Here is a 15,130-nt window from a genome sequence, read left to right on the forward strand (position 1 = left end):
AAAGAAAACAAAAAAAAGGAAGATAGAGGCAGGAAAAGTAGAACATGTTTTAGGAAAGGTAAGCAGTCCACAGTGATTTAAAAATAGAATGGGGTGGGGGGGGGGCCTGGCTGGCTCTGTCAGTAGAGCATTCAACTCTTGATCTCAGATTTGTGAGTTCAAGCCCCACATTGGGTGTAGGGATTACATAAAAAAACAAAATAAAATAGAATAAAATAAAATAAAGTAAAGTAAAGTAAAAAAAAAAAGTAAAAAAAAATAAAGTAAAATAAAATAAAATAAAGTAAAAAAAATAAAGTAAAAAAATAAAACAGAACAGGAATACCAGGTATAAGGTTAAAAAGTAAAACTGGGCACATGCTTTGGAGAGTCTTAAAAGTCCAAGTGAAGACTTTATGTGTCATTTTGTAGATTATGAGGAAACTATTGACAAATCATCAGTTGTGCTGTAATCCATTTGAAGAAGGAAAAATCAGAGGTTGGTGGGAAGTAATGAGAATCTGAACTGGACTAGTGGTAAAGGGAATAAAGAAAAAAGGATGGATGGAAGACACATTTCAGAGGCAAACTCTACAAGACCGGCAACTGAACATAAGAGACAGAGACAGAGAAGCCACTGTGGTTTCAAGCCCGGGTTATGTCCAGGTGATGTCCTTCAGAGAAATAAGGATGACAGGAGGGTTCAAGCCCAAGTACTGGTTTAGACAGGTTAAGCTTGAGGTCCTAGTAGGCCTCAGCTGGTGAAGTTCATCTGGCAGTAAAAAATTTTAGCCTGGAAGGCAGGAGAGAAGGCTGGATGTAAATTAATTAATTAATATTTTAGAAAGTGAGAGAGAGAGAGTGCAAGCAGGGGAGAGGGACTGAGTGTGTGTGTGTGTGTGTGTGTGTGAGAGAGAGAGAGAGAGAGAGAGAGAGAGAGAGAGAGAGAATATCTCAACCCGGCTCCATGCTTAGAGCTGACCCGATGTGGGGCTCAATCCTAGGACTCTGGGATCAAGACCTGAGCTGGAATCAACAGTCAGATGCTCAACCGACTGAAGGATCCAGGTGCCTCCGGATGTAAATTTAAAAAGGATGTCCTGGGGCTCCTGGCTCACTCAGTCAGTAGAACACACTGATCTCAGGGTTGTGAGTTCAAGCACCACACTGGGCATACAGCTTAAAGAAAAAAAAATTACAAACAAACAAACATATAAACAAATAAGTAAAAGGGAGCTCCATAAGCTGCAGAACCTGAAGTATGATTCTGTTGCACACCTTAAGTATATAGACGTTAGGAGGAGGAGGGGAGCACAGGATCCGAAGAGCTGCAAGTCAGGAGAAATACTGGCATGGAGAAAATGAATGTGGGTTGGGGACCTGAAAGGTCATGGCAAGGGGGAAATATCCAAGTTAGGAAAACATTGCAAAATACTATAAAGGAAACATGAAGCCCTAATTGGGAAGTGTCCACAAAGCTGTGCTTTTCCATACAGTGCATTAACTTAGGTTATTGAGGAGAGGGTGGTGTTTTTCCACTGCACTTTCTTTCAGTAACCTTTTCTTATTAAACAAGATGACCTACAAAATCTCTTCTAAACCCGAATTTCATTATTGTAACTTCCTTTCTCACACGAAAAAAAACTTGGCTTAGGAAGATGGATGCATAGATACGTATTGGTTGATCGACTGATGTATTTATTTATTACTAAGAACACATCACCAATTTACAGAATTTTAACTTTACGACCAACTATTCTGGACAAGAAAACTGGTGGAAACTTGGCTACAGTAACTAGCTCTCTTAAAGGTTTTTAAAGTTTAAGGAGTTACCTTCAGAAATGATCTCTTGTGTTCCTGTCAGTGTTCTCAAGGCTTTGGAGGTTCTGATTATATTTGAAGCTGGAACATCAGGAAAACTTAACTGGCTAAGACAGGACTGACCAGTAAGTGTTCTGTTCTGCATTGCAAACCTTAGCTCAGAAAGCACTCTGAGACCCCTTTGTAATGCTGGGAGTCGGGGAGGGGCCAAAGAGCTTGAACCACTGAATCCCTCACCAGGGTTTCTCAGCAGGGTGCTGTCTGGCATTTTGCGTGGGATCCCTCGTTGTCATGCAGAACACCTGCCCATTGTGGGATTGGAGTGTCCCAGGCCCTTGTCCACCAAGTGCCTGTAACACTCTCCGTGCATTGTGGCAACCACACATTTCCACTGGAACCACCCCTGCTACTTCCATCTATTGGCAAAGCTTGTTTGTATTTCCCCCAACCTTCTCTCTGCAATCCTCTCTCTCACCTTCCCTAGTAAGCATCCTTGCTCTTCCTAGAAATTCTGTGCGTGGGTTTTCATTGACACCCCAGTGTGACAACGTAATAATACAAATCTAAGATGGTTCCTCCTTAGGGGCACCTGGGTGGCTCAGTTGGTTCTGTCGGTTCAGTGTTGGACTTCGGCTCAGGTCATGATCTCAGGGTTCATGAGTAATAGCCTCACCTTGGGCTCTGTACTGACAGTTAGGAGCCTGCTTTGGATTCTGTTTCCTTTTCTTTCCACCCCTCTCCTGCTCATGCACACATGTGGTGGCTGTCTCTCTCTGTCAAAATAAATAACTAAACTTAAAAAAATAAAATAAAATTGTTCTTCTTTCAGTGGGACTTCCATTTTAGTAGGCATGGAAACCAGAAGCTCAAGGAGAAAAGCTTTATTAGTATTTTGTTTTATTGAGGTTACACTGACACACAGTAAAGTGCAATGAAGTATACAGTGTGATACATTTTATCATATGTATCACCATAATCAACATCTGTTGGTCCCTGGCTGCACTGTGGCCTGGAAACTTTGTCAAGGCAGGAAGCTGGAGCAGTTGTTAGGTCTCACCTTGTTTGTTTTCCTACCTCTCAGAGATGACTGTCTTTGTTGTCCAGTGTCTAGTGTCTTTTTAACAACATTTCTTTTTTAAAAATATTTATTTATTTTTGAGAGAGAGAAAGAGAGAGAGAGCATGAGAACGAGCACAATGGGGGAGGGGCAGAGAGAGAGGGAGACACAGAACCTGAAGCAGGCTCCAGGCTCTGAGCTACTATCACAGAGCCCGATGTGGGGCTCGAACTCAAGAACCATAAGATCATGTCCAGTGTCCAGGGTCTTAAAAGCTGTTTTTATTTTTTTGTACGTTTTTCCCCCCAGTTTCTTTTTCTTTTCTTTCTTTCTTTCTTTCTTTTTTTTAGGTGAGAGGGCATATCTAGTCCCTGTTACTCCATCCTGTCCTGGAACAGAAAAAAACAACCAAACGACTAGTAGAATTTTAATCTTTACACTAGTATATACAGAAGGGGATCTGGATTGGTTTCAAATCCTTCCTGGAGCCAGGGATAGCTGCAGAATTTTCATAAAAGATACTCCATCAAAGAGTGCAGCATAAGATGGGGGTGGTTAAGAAACTTTTCTTCCTTTGGTTTTATGTGGTAGATGAATTTATTTTTGGTGGTTTGCTGGGGCTGGGAAGCTTAGGGAATGAAGGGCAGCAAAGCCCGCTCTCCCCTTGGCCTCTGCCTTTGGGAGCCTGCTGTTTTAAGGCCAATTCAACTTACCAACTCCAATTCCAGACTATAATAATGAAGAAACCGTGAAGCTCAGAAGGACCTCAATTATTGGACTTGCAAAGGCCCACTATTCTGCCTTTTACAGGAAGGTAAAACCACACCCTTTCAGGCAGCTTTTTCAACAAAGCTAATGTCCAAAACAGGTTAGTTAGAGAGTCAGTTCTATAGGAGAGCTCATTTCCCTAACTACCCCTGCTGTTTGAGGTTAGATGGGCTACGGGGCTTGAACTTGCTTGTCAGGGAGCCAGAATCTGGGAGGCTCATTGCTGCTTCCTGGTGTTGTTGCTGCTTTGAGATGAGTAATACCCTCTTTTATTTTTTTTCTTACATTTATTTATTATTGAGAGAGAGAGAGAGAGAGAGAGCACAATCTAAAGCATGAGCAGGGGAGGGACAGAGAGAGAGAGAGTGGGGAGAGAATCCCAAGCAGGTTCCGCACTGTCAGCACACAGCCCGATGTGGGGCTTGAACTCACGAACCTTGAGATCATGACCCGTGCCGAATCAAGAGTGGGGCCCGTAACCAACTGTGCCACCCAGGTGCCCTGAGATGAGTATACACTCTTAACGCGTGCTGGCTGGGCCACGTGAGGAGATAGCGCAGAGCAGGGTGTGGGAAGAAAGCTCACCTGGAATAAGAGCAAAAATCTATGGTTTTTTCAAGTCTGGCCTCAAGTCAGAATCTCTCAAGGGTTCATGGCAAGTTCAGACTTCTGGCCTCCACCCCAGACTACTGAGTCCTAAGCTTTAGGGATGGGACTCAGCAGTCTGTTTTTGGTAGCTCCCGAGATGATGCTGTTAGCTAGCCACCACGGTTTAGGAAATCTTGGCCTAAACAGTCAACGTACTCCTGAATTACTGAGATTCCTGCGTTCTGTACCCAGGACATGTCTATAATCCCTCAACTTCTGTTTTCACTGCCAGTCCTCTGGTACAAGCAACTCTCCTCTCACCTGGATTTGCAACACCTCTCTCTGCTCTCCCCCATCTCCACTGTCCGTACCTGCTGTGGTTGGAATGTTTGTGTCCCTCCCAAATTCCTGTGTTGAAATCCTAACCCCCAAAGGTGATGATATTGGTAGATGGGCCTTGGGGCAGGGGGGTGGGGGGTGGGGTGCTTTAATCTTGAGGGTGGAGGCCTCATGAATGAGATTAGTGCTCTTGAGAAAGAGGCTCCAGAGAGCTCACTAGCCCTTGCCACCAGGTAAAGACACAGCAAAAAGGAACTGGCTGGGAACCAGGAAGAGTGTCCTTACCATAAGGCAAAGGCACCCTGATCTTGGGCTTTCCAGCCTCCAAAACTGTGAGCAATACATTTTCTGTTGTTTATAAGCTACCCAGTCTGTGGCCTAACTGCTTTGAAAGTAGACCCAAACAAGCTAAGACAGTACCTCTCTACCGCTGTCTGAATCCATTACTCACCTTAAAGCCAAAATGATCTTTTTGCAAATGTCTCTTTGCCCCAAAAATAAAACTTTTCACAGGTCTGAACAGCCCAGCACGCCCTGGCGTTTGCTTATGTCTCCAGCTTCATCTCAAGTCACTTTACCCCTTGCTTATCACACTGTCTAGAGCACCTCAAGCTTTTTCCACCGCAGGGCCTTTACACTTTATTTCCCCTCTTAACACTGCTTTTCATGTGGCTCACTCTTTCTCATCCTTCAGGTCTTAGCTTGAATGTCCACATCTCAAAAAGGTCTTGCCTGATCACCTGTCTGAAGTATATTACCCTCCATGGGTCGCCTGGGTGGGTCAGTTGGTTAAGCTTCTGACTCTTGGTTTCGGCTTGGGTCACGACCTCAGGATTTGTGAGTTCAAGCCCTGCATCAGGCTCTGCACTGACAGGGTAGAACCCGCTTGGGATTCTATATCTCTCTGCCCTTCCCCTGTTCTCTCTCTCTCTCAAAAATAAACAAACATAAAAAATGAGGTATACTATCCTCCAACAGATGCACACAGGTTTTATCAGAGTACTCCCTTTGTTTCATAGCACTTTTATAAACAATTACCTATCAATTGTTTATTGTCTGTCCTCCCACTAGAATGTGAGCCTCACAAGGACAGGGACCTAGGTATTCTTGCACACTGTATATTTCCAGTGCTTGGCCTAGTGTCTGGCATATAGTAGCTGCTTAATATTTGTCGAATGATTAATCGTGTTCTTTACGACCTAGCCTGGCTTGCATTATATAGGCTTGGGGAAGCATGATCTCATCTAAATCCATGTAATAACAAAGCATGTTTTGAAGGGGTTGATGCATTTCCAATGTTGCCCTAAGTGCTGTGACTTTAATTAGTTCTGGGAGGAGGGATCTCTCTGCTGTCTCATGGTACTAAGTGAAATTCCTGACATGACTTTCATAACTAGAAATACTGAGGGAAAGGCAATGCCACTGATAGCCATCCACATGCTCTTGGACTCAATATTCTTCATTCCACACTTTGGCATACAAATGCCCCAGTTTTTCTACACCACTCTGATAGTCTCATTATTTTCCTCTAATTTAGAAAAATAGGTTTCTTTCCTTTCCTTTTCTTTCTTTCTTTCTTTCTTTCTTTCTTTCTTTCTTTCTTTCTTTCTTTCTTTCTTTCTTTCTTTCTTTCTTTCTTTTCTTTCTTTCTAAGTTTATTTGTTTTGAGAGAGGGGTGGGAGAGAGGCAGAGAGGGAGAGAGAGAATCCCAAGCAGGCTCTACACTGCCAGTGCAGAGCCTGAGGTGGGGCTCAACTCGCAAACTGAGATCCTGACAAAAGAAGCTTCTAATTAATGTTTGCAGTAGTTGTTTTAGTTTATTGTGGGGGTCGGAACTCTATTAGAAGTAACAGAAATCCAACTTAGGTTAAAAGGGGATTTTATTGGAATAACTGGGACCACTCATATAGTTCAATGCTCATTCAACAGATGTATATAGAAATAGACATAAATACAGAGACAAATGTAGATTTGTCTACCTACCACTCTAATCTGGCATGCTTTAATTGCTGGGCTCTGTATTCAATTTTAATTATTATTATTATTTTTTATAAAGGTTTTCACTTTTTAAAACAATGTTTATTTATTTTTGAGAGAGTGCAAGCGGGAGAGGGTCAGAGAGAGAGGGGGACAGAGGATCCAAAGCGGGCTCCATGCTGACAATGGCAAACCCGATGTGGGGCTCAAACTCATGAATAGTTAAATCAGGACCTGAGCTGAAGTCAGATGCTCAACCGAATGAGCCACCCAGGTGCCCCTTCACTTTTTTTTTAAAAGTTATTTATTTTGAGAGAGAGAGAGAGAGAGAGACAGAGAGAGACAGAGAGAGACAGAGAGAGACAGAGAGAGAAAGAGGGCGGGGGGAGGCACACAGAGAGAGAGGAAGAGAGAGAATCTTAAGCAGGCTCCGCGATGTCAGTGCAGAGCCCCATGTGGGGCTCAGTCTCGTGAACGGTGAGATCATGACCTGAGCCAAAATCAAAAGCTGGACACTTAACCTACTGAGCCACTCAGGTGCCCCTGTATTCAATTTTAGATGTTCAGTAGTGAGCAAAGTCAGCAAAGGTCAGAAGCCAAACAGCAGAATGTAGGAATGGTTTGAGATTGAGGCACAGCTGGAACTGGGGACTTGAGTGGGCACAGAACTTTGTATCGTCTGATGTAGGTGGATCAGCCTCATTTTTTTCTCACTGAATACCATGTCTTTTGAGGCACAATAAACAAAGTTATTAAATTCACATTTTGCCCGTCTTAAATTCACATGTCACAGCTCCCATCACCAGATAAAAGCTAACTCACACACCTTGCATAAAATTTAAAAATCCTGGGAAGGTCGCTGATGCCTAGCTTGAATAAATGACTCACTAATGAAAAATGGCCACCACAGCCAAGAGGTCAGTCTTTAAAAGCACAACAGCTTCTGTGTGCTCCATGTGTGGAGGGAAGGAGTAGTTTCCAAATAAAGGGGCTGAGGAGGGAGCTAGGTCTGCTATCCATCCCATAGTTTTCTAGCACTATCATCTCCATGATTAAGCACAGGAATCAAAAGCATAAACAAAGAGCAGGCTGGGATAAAAAACAGTAATTAGAGGACTAAAGAATGTTATCATGTGCAGAGCTTTGAAACACCTCTGAGGTGTAAAGTTTTAGGCCTAATTATGAGAAGCTGCAGGTCATAAGAAGGATGCAGTTACCTTGGGACATCAGACTTACATAAGTATGATTGCTTTTTAGGGCAATAGTAAACAACAGGTGTTTTAACACCTAAGGGATGGAAAACAGATTAGTGATCTCTGATGATGAGATTCAGTATTTAGGTTTCTCTGTCTTTAGTGTAGCTCTTCATTAGTGGATAGTTCTGTGTTCTCATATGCATTTTACAGGAGAAAACCCAAGGAGGTATTTCAAGTAGAAACAGAGTACTGTGACCTACTTAAGAGTTCCCTAAAGCTGCAGGGGGAAAAAAAGACTGCATATTGCTTGCGAGTGTAAAGAAACAGAGAGGAAGGCTGAGATCAATAGAACACTTTTACAGTGCCAGCTCAGAGGAAAATTTAATTGAGTTCACCTTGAATAATCCATGAGGAAAAAGAAATTGTGCCAATGCTTAGCCCTCAGATTAGGTCTGGTTTGCCTGTACCCCCTAGGGTGGATTCTGATCTGAATTTACATCTATCTATAGCTTCTACTGATATTTGGCTATTGGAAATTTAAAAGGAGAGTTTCTAACCACAGTCCATGGCAAGTGAAAGGCTGAACTTTTGGAGAAACTGATCTGTTTAATAAACAGAAGTAGAGGGGCACCTGGGTGGTTCAGTCGGATAAGTGTCCAACTTCGACTCAGGTCATGAGCTCATGGTTTTTGAGTTTGAGCCCCACATTGGGCACAGAACCTGAAGCCTGCTTCAGATTCTGTGTCTCCTTCTCTCTCTGCCCCTCCCCCACTTGTGTTCTGTTTGTCTCTCAAAAATAAATAAATGTAAAAAAAGAAGTAGACCTGACAATCCAATGAAATGAGAATGTGCTACGCCACTAGCAAAACAGAACAGGGGATAAAACCCAAGAACATGAACCTTATATTTTTCTCTAAGAAGCAACACTTCTTGATAGAAAATAGAGAAAGGGAGTTGTGCAATTTCTCTCTGTCTAGCACATAAACGTGCAAGTTCTGCAGCTACACTGGACCTCAAATCTGGATTGTGCCTTCGGTGATTTAACCTTCCCAGAGTTCACTCCTCACGAGTAGGATGGAGCTCCTGATAGTACCCTGCTCACAGGGATGATATGTGAGGTCTAAATCATGTACCTGTAAAGTGCTTAAACTGTGTGTGACGCTTAACCCTTATTAAGACTTAGCTCTTTTGTTATTGCTAATTACCAGTATGTCAGCCACTGAGCAATAATTTATTCAGCATCCTCAGAATGCTTGATCAGCTTTGGGACAGAATAGCTTTCTTCTTTTCCACTGTCACTAATAACACTACTATATGTATGTATGTATGTATTCTGAGGCGGGGGGAGGGGGGGAGAAGGGCAGAGGGGCAGAGGAAGAGAGAACCTTAAGCAGGCTCCATGCTTAGTGCAGAGCCCATGATCCTGGAATCATGACCTGAGCTGAAATCAAGAGTTGGACACTTAACTGACTGAGCCACCAAGGCACCCCAATGCTACTGTATTTAAAAAATAAAAATGCTGTTGTACAATAATTTGGCACAAGGTACCATCTATATTAGTTTTCTAAGAATTTCTTGCACAGTAGGTTGTTATAATTCTATTGGAGGACCAGTCCCTTGTCTATGCAAATATACTATATGGGTAAGTATATGAATCCAGAACGTTTAGAAACTCAAGAGAAAGGATTTGATCAAGGCCTCCAGAAATAAGGGTTTTTATAAGTCTTTATGTCTTCATTCTCAAAATTGGCTTTTGAAAACATTAAATAGATATATTCTTGTGCACATAATTTGCTCACAGCTTATCATTATTAACAAAGATTCATTGCTCAATTACACATTTATAAAAACATAAAGATCCATTTATTGAGCATTGGGGTGGAATCAATATTCATTCTTCTCCCCCATCACTCTCTTCCTCTTCCTTTTCCCTCCTCCTTTATGGACTTGTCTGAAAACTTCCCTGGGATAGATACTCAGGAGCAGAATTGCTTTGTTCATTCTATATATGAATTTGCTTGTTGGTTTTATTTATCTTTTTTTTTTTTTTTTTTTTTTTTTTAGAGCGTGTGAGTAGGGGAGAAGGGCAGAGAGAGAGAGAGAGAGAGAGAGAGAGAAAGAAAATCTCAAGCAGGCTCCATGCTCAGCACGGACCCAACATGGAGCTGGATCCCATGACCCTGGGATCACGGCCTGAGCTGAAATTAAGAGTCGGATGCTCAACTGACTGAGCCACCCAGGCACCCCTATTTTTTTTAAGGGTTTTATTTTTAAGCCTAAGGGTTTGGCAAGGGGTGGCTGTTTAAGTGGGATGGAACTTGGATGAATAAATTGGAATGACCACTTTAGATGGGTGTGTGCACATGTACCTGCAACACTGAGCTGTGGGCTGGAACTCAACACAGTTCATAATCTTGTACAGATAATAAGTGAATTTTATACCTGTTTTAAAGTTAATTTAAGGACTAATAAAAACAAAGTGGCTTTCCACTTTCATGAAGGTTCCAATCTAATAAGGGAGACAATATATTTTAGTATAAAATGATAAACCAGTAATTCAAGGCCATATAGGGTAATATTAATAGCTAAGCACCTACTGAGTGTTTCCAGTGTCACAAACACATTGCACGTATTTTCTTATTTGATCCTCACAAAAAATTTTTGAGATTGGTGCTATTACAGGTTCCTATTTTAAAATTGGGACATTGAAGCTTAGGTCAACCCAAGTCACATTACCCTGAGGGGCAGAACCACGATCGGAACTTAGATCTCAACATATCCTACAACTTCTTAGCCTCTACCACTTGCTTCCTCATGCAGCAGAGTAGAGGAATGGTCATGGTAAGGTGGAGAATGGGCACGGTGAGGGTGGAACTCAGGATTGATTCTGAAAAATGTGCTGACACTATTGGAATGACACTGGAAAAATCAGAGTATTAGCAAGACGTGAATCAGAAAAAAAAAACTTAAGAAATCTCACTTCAAAAAAAAAAAGAAATCTCACTTAATATCTCCATGTGAGTAATTTTTTCTTCATAGGATCCACCAGAATTGCCCAATGAAAGAAGAGTCAGGTTTCAAAAGCAGAATGAAAAGTTCTTACATTGGAAATGTTGGGGTTTGGTGAAGGACAGGCACAATACTTTAGATATAGAAAGTGCTTCTTTAAATGACATTGGGTACAGTTTTATTTCTGAAAGCAGAAAAGTATAATGAAGTATATCCTACCTCCACTAGGCCAATGGGTAAGCAAGTGAGGTTAAATCACTCCCTTCTCTTAATAAGCATTCCTTTTGGGGCACCTAGGTGGCTCATTTGGTTGAGCGTAATCTTGATTTCAACTCAGATCATGATCCCAGGGTCATGGGATGAAGCCTTGTGTTGAGCTCCATGCTGAGCATGGAGCCTGCCTAAAATTCTCTCTCTCCTTCTGCCCCTCTCCCTTCCTCTCTCTCTCTTTCTAAAATTAAAAAAAAAAAAAAGTATTCCTTTTATGTGAAAATATTTACTTACTTTCAAAGTCTTAAACTGCTGCAATTGGGCCACCAGATTCCCTTTGTCCCTTACTGTTAAGTTACGAATATTATGTTTACCGCTACATTCTACCTGACAGGTACCACCAAGAGGTCAGCACACCATCCACAGACTCAACCTTCTGTCTTCCTTCAGACCTCAAGGAGCCGTCTCTTCATGGCCAAAGTGCCTTTCGACCCTTACCCACGCCCTCCAGGAGGAGCTGTCAATCCACATCAGCTACGGGAAAGGTTGCCACCTTGCCCTCTTGCACAACCAACACGAAAGAACCCAAGGCACTGTCAGATCACAACGGTTCTCTAAGTGAAGTCCCTTTAAAGGGCAATGGGAACGGAAATGAGTTTTACTCAGGAAATTCCTCCCTGGCTTCCCCTTTACAGAGCAACCCAAACCTAGAGAAAAAGGCGTTGGAACTTCATTTGTACATTATTTCCACAACCTCATCGATATTTCTGCACTTAAAAAGTTCGTGGACCAATTATATTATAGTAAGTGTCCTCATAAGGTAACTTTGGCTGGAGTAATTTTTAAAGCCAACATGCCTTTCCTGCTTTCCAAAATTTAGCTTTGGAATTTAATAGTATTATGAAAGACAAACACACTGGACAATTAAGGATATGATTCTGTTCAGGCTATTGCAAGATGGAAAATGCTTATTAATGAGTGTCTTAAAGAAACAGGGATGGACCAGGGGTTTTACAGAGGCAGGTAAACAAGGGAGTCTCCTGGCAATCATGGAGAAGGATGGACAAGGTCTTATCTTGGAATATTTGTGAGCAGGGTGGTCTTTTTCAGTTAGCTGGGATGTTTTCTCAACCATTTCTGCTTTTAGAGAGCACAGAGCTCAGATAAAGTTCAACACTGTCAATATGTCTCTGTATTTCTTAGCTGAGCTATTGAAAGGAGGTTAATCAGGGTCATTGTCATAGGAGGAGATAATTTTGGAGTGATTTCCTCCAAAATAAGGTACTTAGAATTTTACCTTATTTCAGAAATGAGGAAAATGAATATTTTAGGTGACTTACTCAAGATTATATAGTAGGTTTAGAGACAGAGTCAGAACTCTCATGTGTAATCTTTTTATTACACAAGGATCAGTTTAAAAATAAGTAATTTATTACAGGAATAACATGATCCTTTTCAGTTATCTTCAGTGATATATAATTTTTACTATTGACCTTATAACACAATAATATTAAAAAATATGACAGGCTCTTTTCATTCAGAAGAAGCTAAGGAAGCAAGGGGTTTGATAAATGGCTAAAAACTGAAAGACTACAGAACAGCTCAAGTTTTTTCTCATAGCATGGTTCAGAATGGTCAATTTTTAAATTACATGTTAAATGCTCAAAATTTCTCCTTAAATTCTTACTTTTATTATTTTTTTAATATTTTATTTTTAAATAATTTCTATACCAAATGTGGGGCTTCAACTTACAACCCTAAGATCAAGAGTCACATGCTCCAGCAACTGAGTCAGCCAGGCGCTCCTAAATTTTTAAACAGCTTTCTCCAAATTAAGAATTTAAACAAATCTTAAATACAGGGGGAAACTCTGATCTATTAATAGGAGGCCACATATGTTCTAATAGAAAAACCAAATTTTGATCTATCTAAATGTTTCAAAATGACCGTTTATGTTTCCCTGAATTGACTAACTCCGGGTTTTAGTACTCCTTTTTTTTTTTTTAATTTTTTTTTTTTAACGTTTATTTATTTTTGAGACAGAGAGAGACAGAGCATGAACAGGGGAGGAGCACAGAGAGAGGGAGGCACAGAATCCGAAACAGGCTCCAGGCTCTGAGCTGTCAGCACAGAGCCTGATGCGGGGCTCGAACTCACGGACCGTGAGATCATGACCCGAGCTGAAGTCGGACGCTTAACCCACGAGCCACCCAGGCGCCCCATTACTCCTTTTTAATTCTGCAGCAGAGACATGATTGGGGCAAGTCAGACAGGCAAACTCATAGCCCTTCTGATAGTAAAAGCAGTAACAATAATGGACATGTATTAACAGGTAGGATCTGCTTTGATGCTTTCATATATTAATTCATTTAATCTGCACACAACCCTAGGAGGTAGAACTGTTATTCTCATTCCATAGATGATGAAATTAAGGCACTGAGAAATTAAATGATGTACCCAAGTTTGCACAATTACTGTGGAGCCAAGATTTAATTTTTTTTCTATGACCATTGAAATAAATGTCAGTGGAGGGGGGTTATCTTTGAGTTGGTAGATGCTATCATTAAAAAAAATTTTTGTTTTGATGTTTATTTATTTTTGAGAAAAAGAGAGAGACAGAGCACTAGCTGGGGAGGGGCAGAGAGAGAGGGAGACACAGAATCCGAAGCAGGCTCCAGGCTCTGAGCTGTCAGCACAAAGTCCTATGCAGGTGGGAATGCAAGCTGGTGCAGCCACTCTGGAAAACAGCATGGAGGTTCCTCAAAAAACTAAAAATAGAACTACCCTATGACCCAGCAATTGCACTACTAGGCATTTATCCACAGGATACAGGTGTGCTGTTTCGAAGGGAGACATGCACCCCAATGATTATAGCAGCACTGTCAATAATAGCCAAAGTATGGAAAGAGCCCAAATGTCCATTGATGGATGAATGGATCCATGATGGATGAATTTATGAATGGATAAAGAAGATGATTACTCAGCAATCAAAAAGAATGAAATCTCACCATTTGCAACTACGTGGATGGACTAGAGGGTATTATGTTAAGTGAAATTAGTCAGAGAAAGAAAATATCATATGACTTCACTCATGAGGACTTTAATATACAAAACAGATGAACACAAGGGAAGGGAAGCAAAAATAATATAAAAACAGGGAGAGGGACAAAACAGAAGAGACTCATAAATATGGAGAACTGAGGGTTACTGGAGGGGTTTTGGGAGGGGGGATGGGCTAAATGAGTAATGGCACTAAGGAATCTACTCCTGAAATCACTGTTGCACTATATGCTAACTAACTTGGATATAAATTAAAAACAAAATACAAAATAAAATTAAAAACAAAAAAACAAAGTCCTATGCAGGGCTCAAACTCACAAATGGTGAGATTATGACCTGAGCCGAAGTTGAGTGCTTAACCGACTAAGCCACCCAGGTGCCCCTAATAGATGCTATTATTAAAAATGTTCCATCCCTTAGGATGCCTGGGTGGCTCAGTTGGTTGGGCGTTCGACTTTTGACTTTGGCTCAGGTCATGATCTTGCAGTTTGTGGATTCGAGCCCACTGTCGGGCTTTGCATTGACAGTGTGGAGCCTGCTTGGGATTCTCTCTCTTCCTCTCTCTCTGCCCCTCCCCTGCTTGCGTGCACTCTCTCTCTCAAATAAATACACTTAACATTAAAAAAATAATGTTCTATCTCTTGAAAGATGGAAAATGGGCAAGCAAATATTTCATACATATGATGAATCAGGTTAGCATTCATTCTAGTAAAAATAAGACATTAATTCAATATAAATATTTAGAAAGTTATGACTTTTGTGACACCGTTTCTTTCATCATGTTATTCTTGGTGATACTTCCATAAGTTTTAGGAAATTAAAAAACAATAATCTCCTAAATCAGTCAGACGTATCTTGGCTAACTGATCTCTTGTGCTTTGAGATCTAGAATGATTATTCACATTGAGGTAGGGAAATGCTACTGGGAAAAAGGAATGGACATGTTAACTCTCTCTGTATTTTCGGGGAAAATAAACCTAAACCATCCAGTGAGAAATTAGCACTCATTCTGATTTTAAGGGTTTCCAAAGAGCCAAGTCTCCTTCAGTGATCCATTTTATCTGTAACTTTCACCAAAAATAATTACATCTGAGTTCTTTAGCATCTCAAATTCTACAGAAACAAT

General features: G+C 41.1%; 1 protein-coding gene and 1 long non-coding RNA gene across 9 annotated transcripts in view; one reads left to right on the forward strand and one right to left on the reverse strand.

Moving 5' to 3' along the window:
* The window catches only part of C8H12orf56 (chromosome 8 C12orf56 homolog), a 115,658-nt gene that overhangs the window by 37,809 nt on the left and 62,719 nt on the right, over positions 1-15,130 (forward strand). For 6 of the 7 annotated variants that reach the window (XM_058742140.1, XM_058742147.1, XM_058742146.1 and 3 more), the window contains exon 4: positions 11,339-11,747. In XM_058742140.1, coding sequence (XP_058598123.1) covers positions 11,339-11,747 — 409 coding nt within the window. The remainder of the gene's footprint in view (positions 1-11,338; positions 11,748-15,130) is intronic. The other variant, XM_058742145.1, reaches the window with a different exon arrangement.
* The window catches only part of LOC131519285 (uncharacterized), a 113,378-nt gene that overhangs the window by 33,120 nt on the left and 65,128 nt on the right, over positions 1-15,130 (reverse strand). The gene's annotated exons all lie outside the window — the stretch shown is intronic.

The sequence above is a fragment of the Neofelis nebulosa genome, chromosome 8, assembly GCF_028018385.1.
Source record: "Neofelis nebulosa isolate mNeoNeb1 chromosome 8, mNeoNeb1.pri, whole genome shotgun sequence".
Classification (NCBI taxonomy): Eukaryota; Metazoa; Chordata; class Mammalia; order Carnivora; family Felidae; genus Neofelis; species Neofelis nebulosa.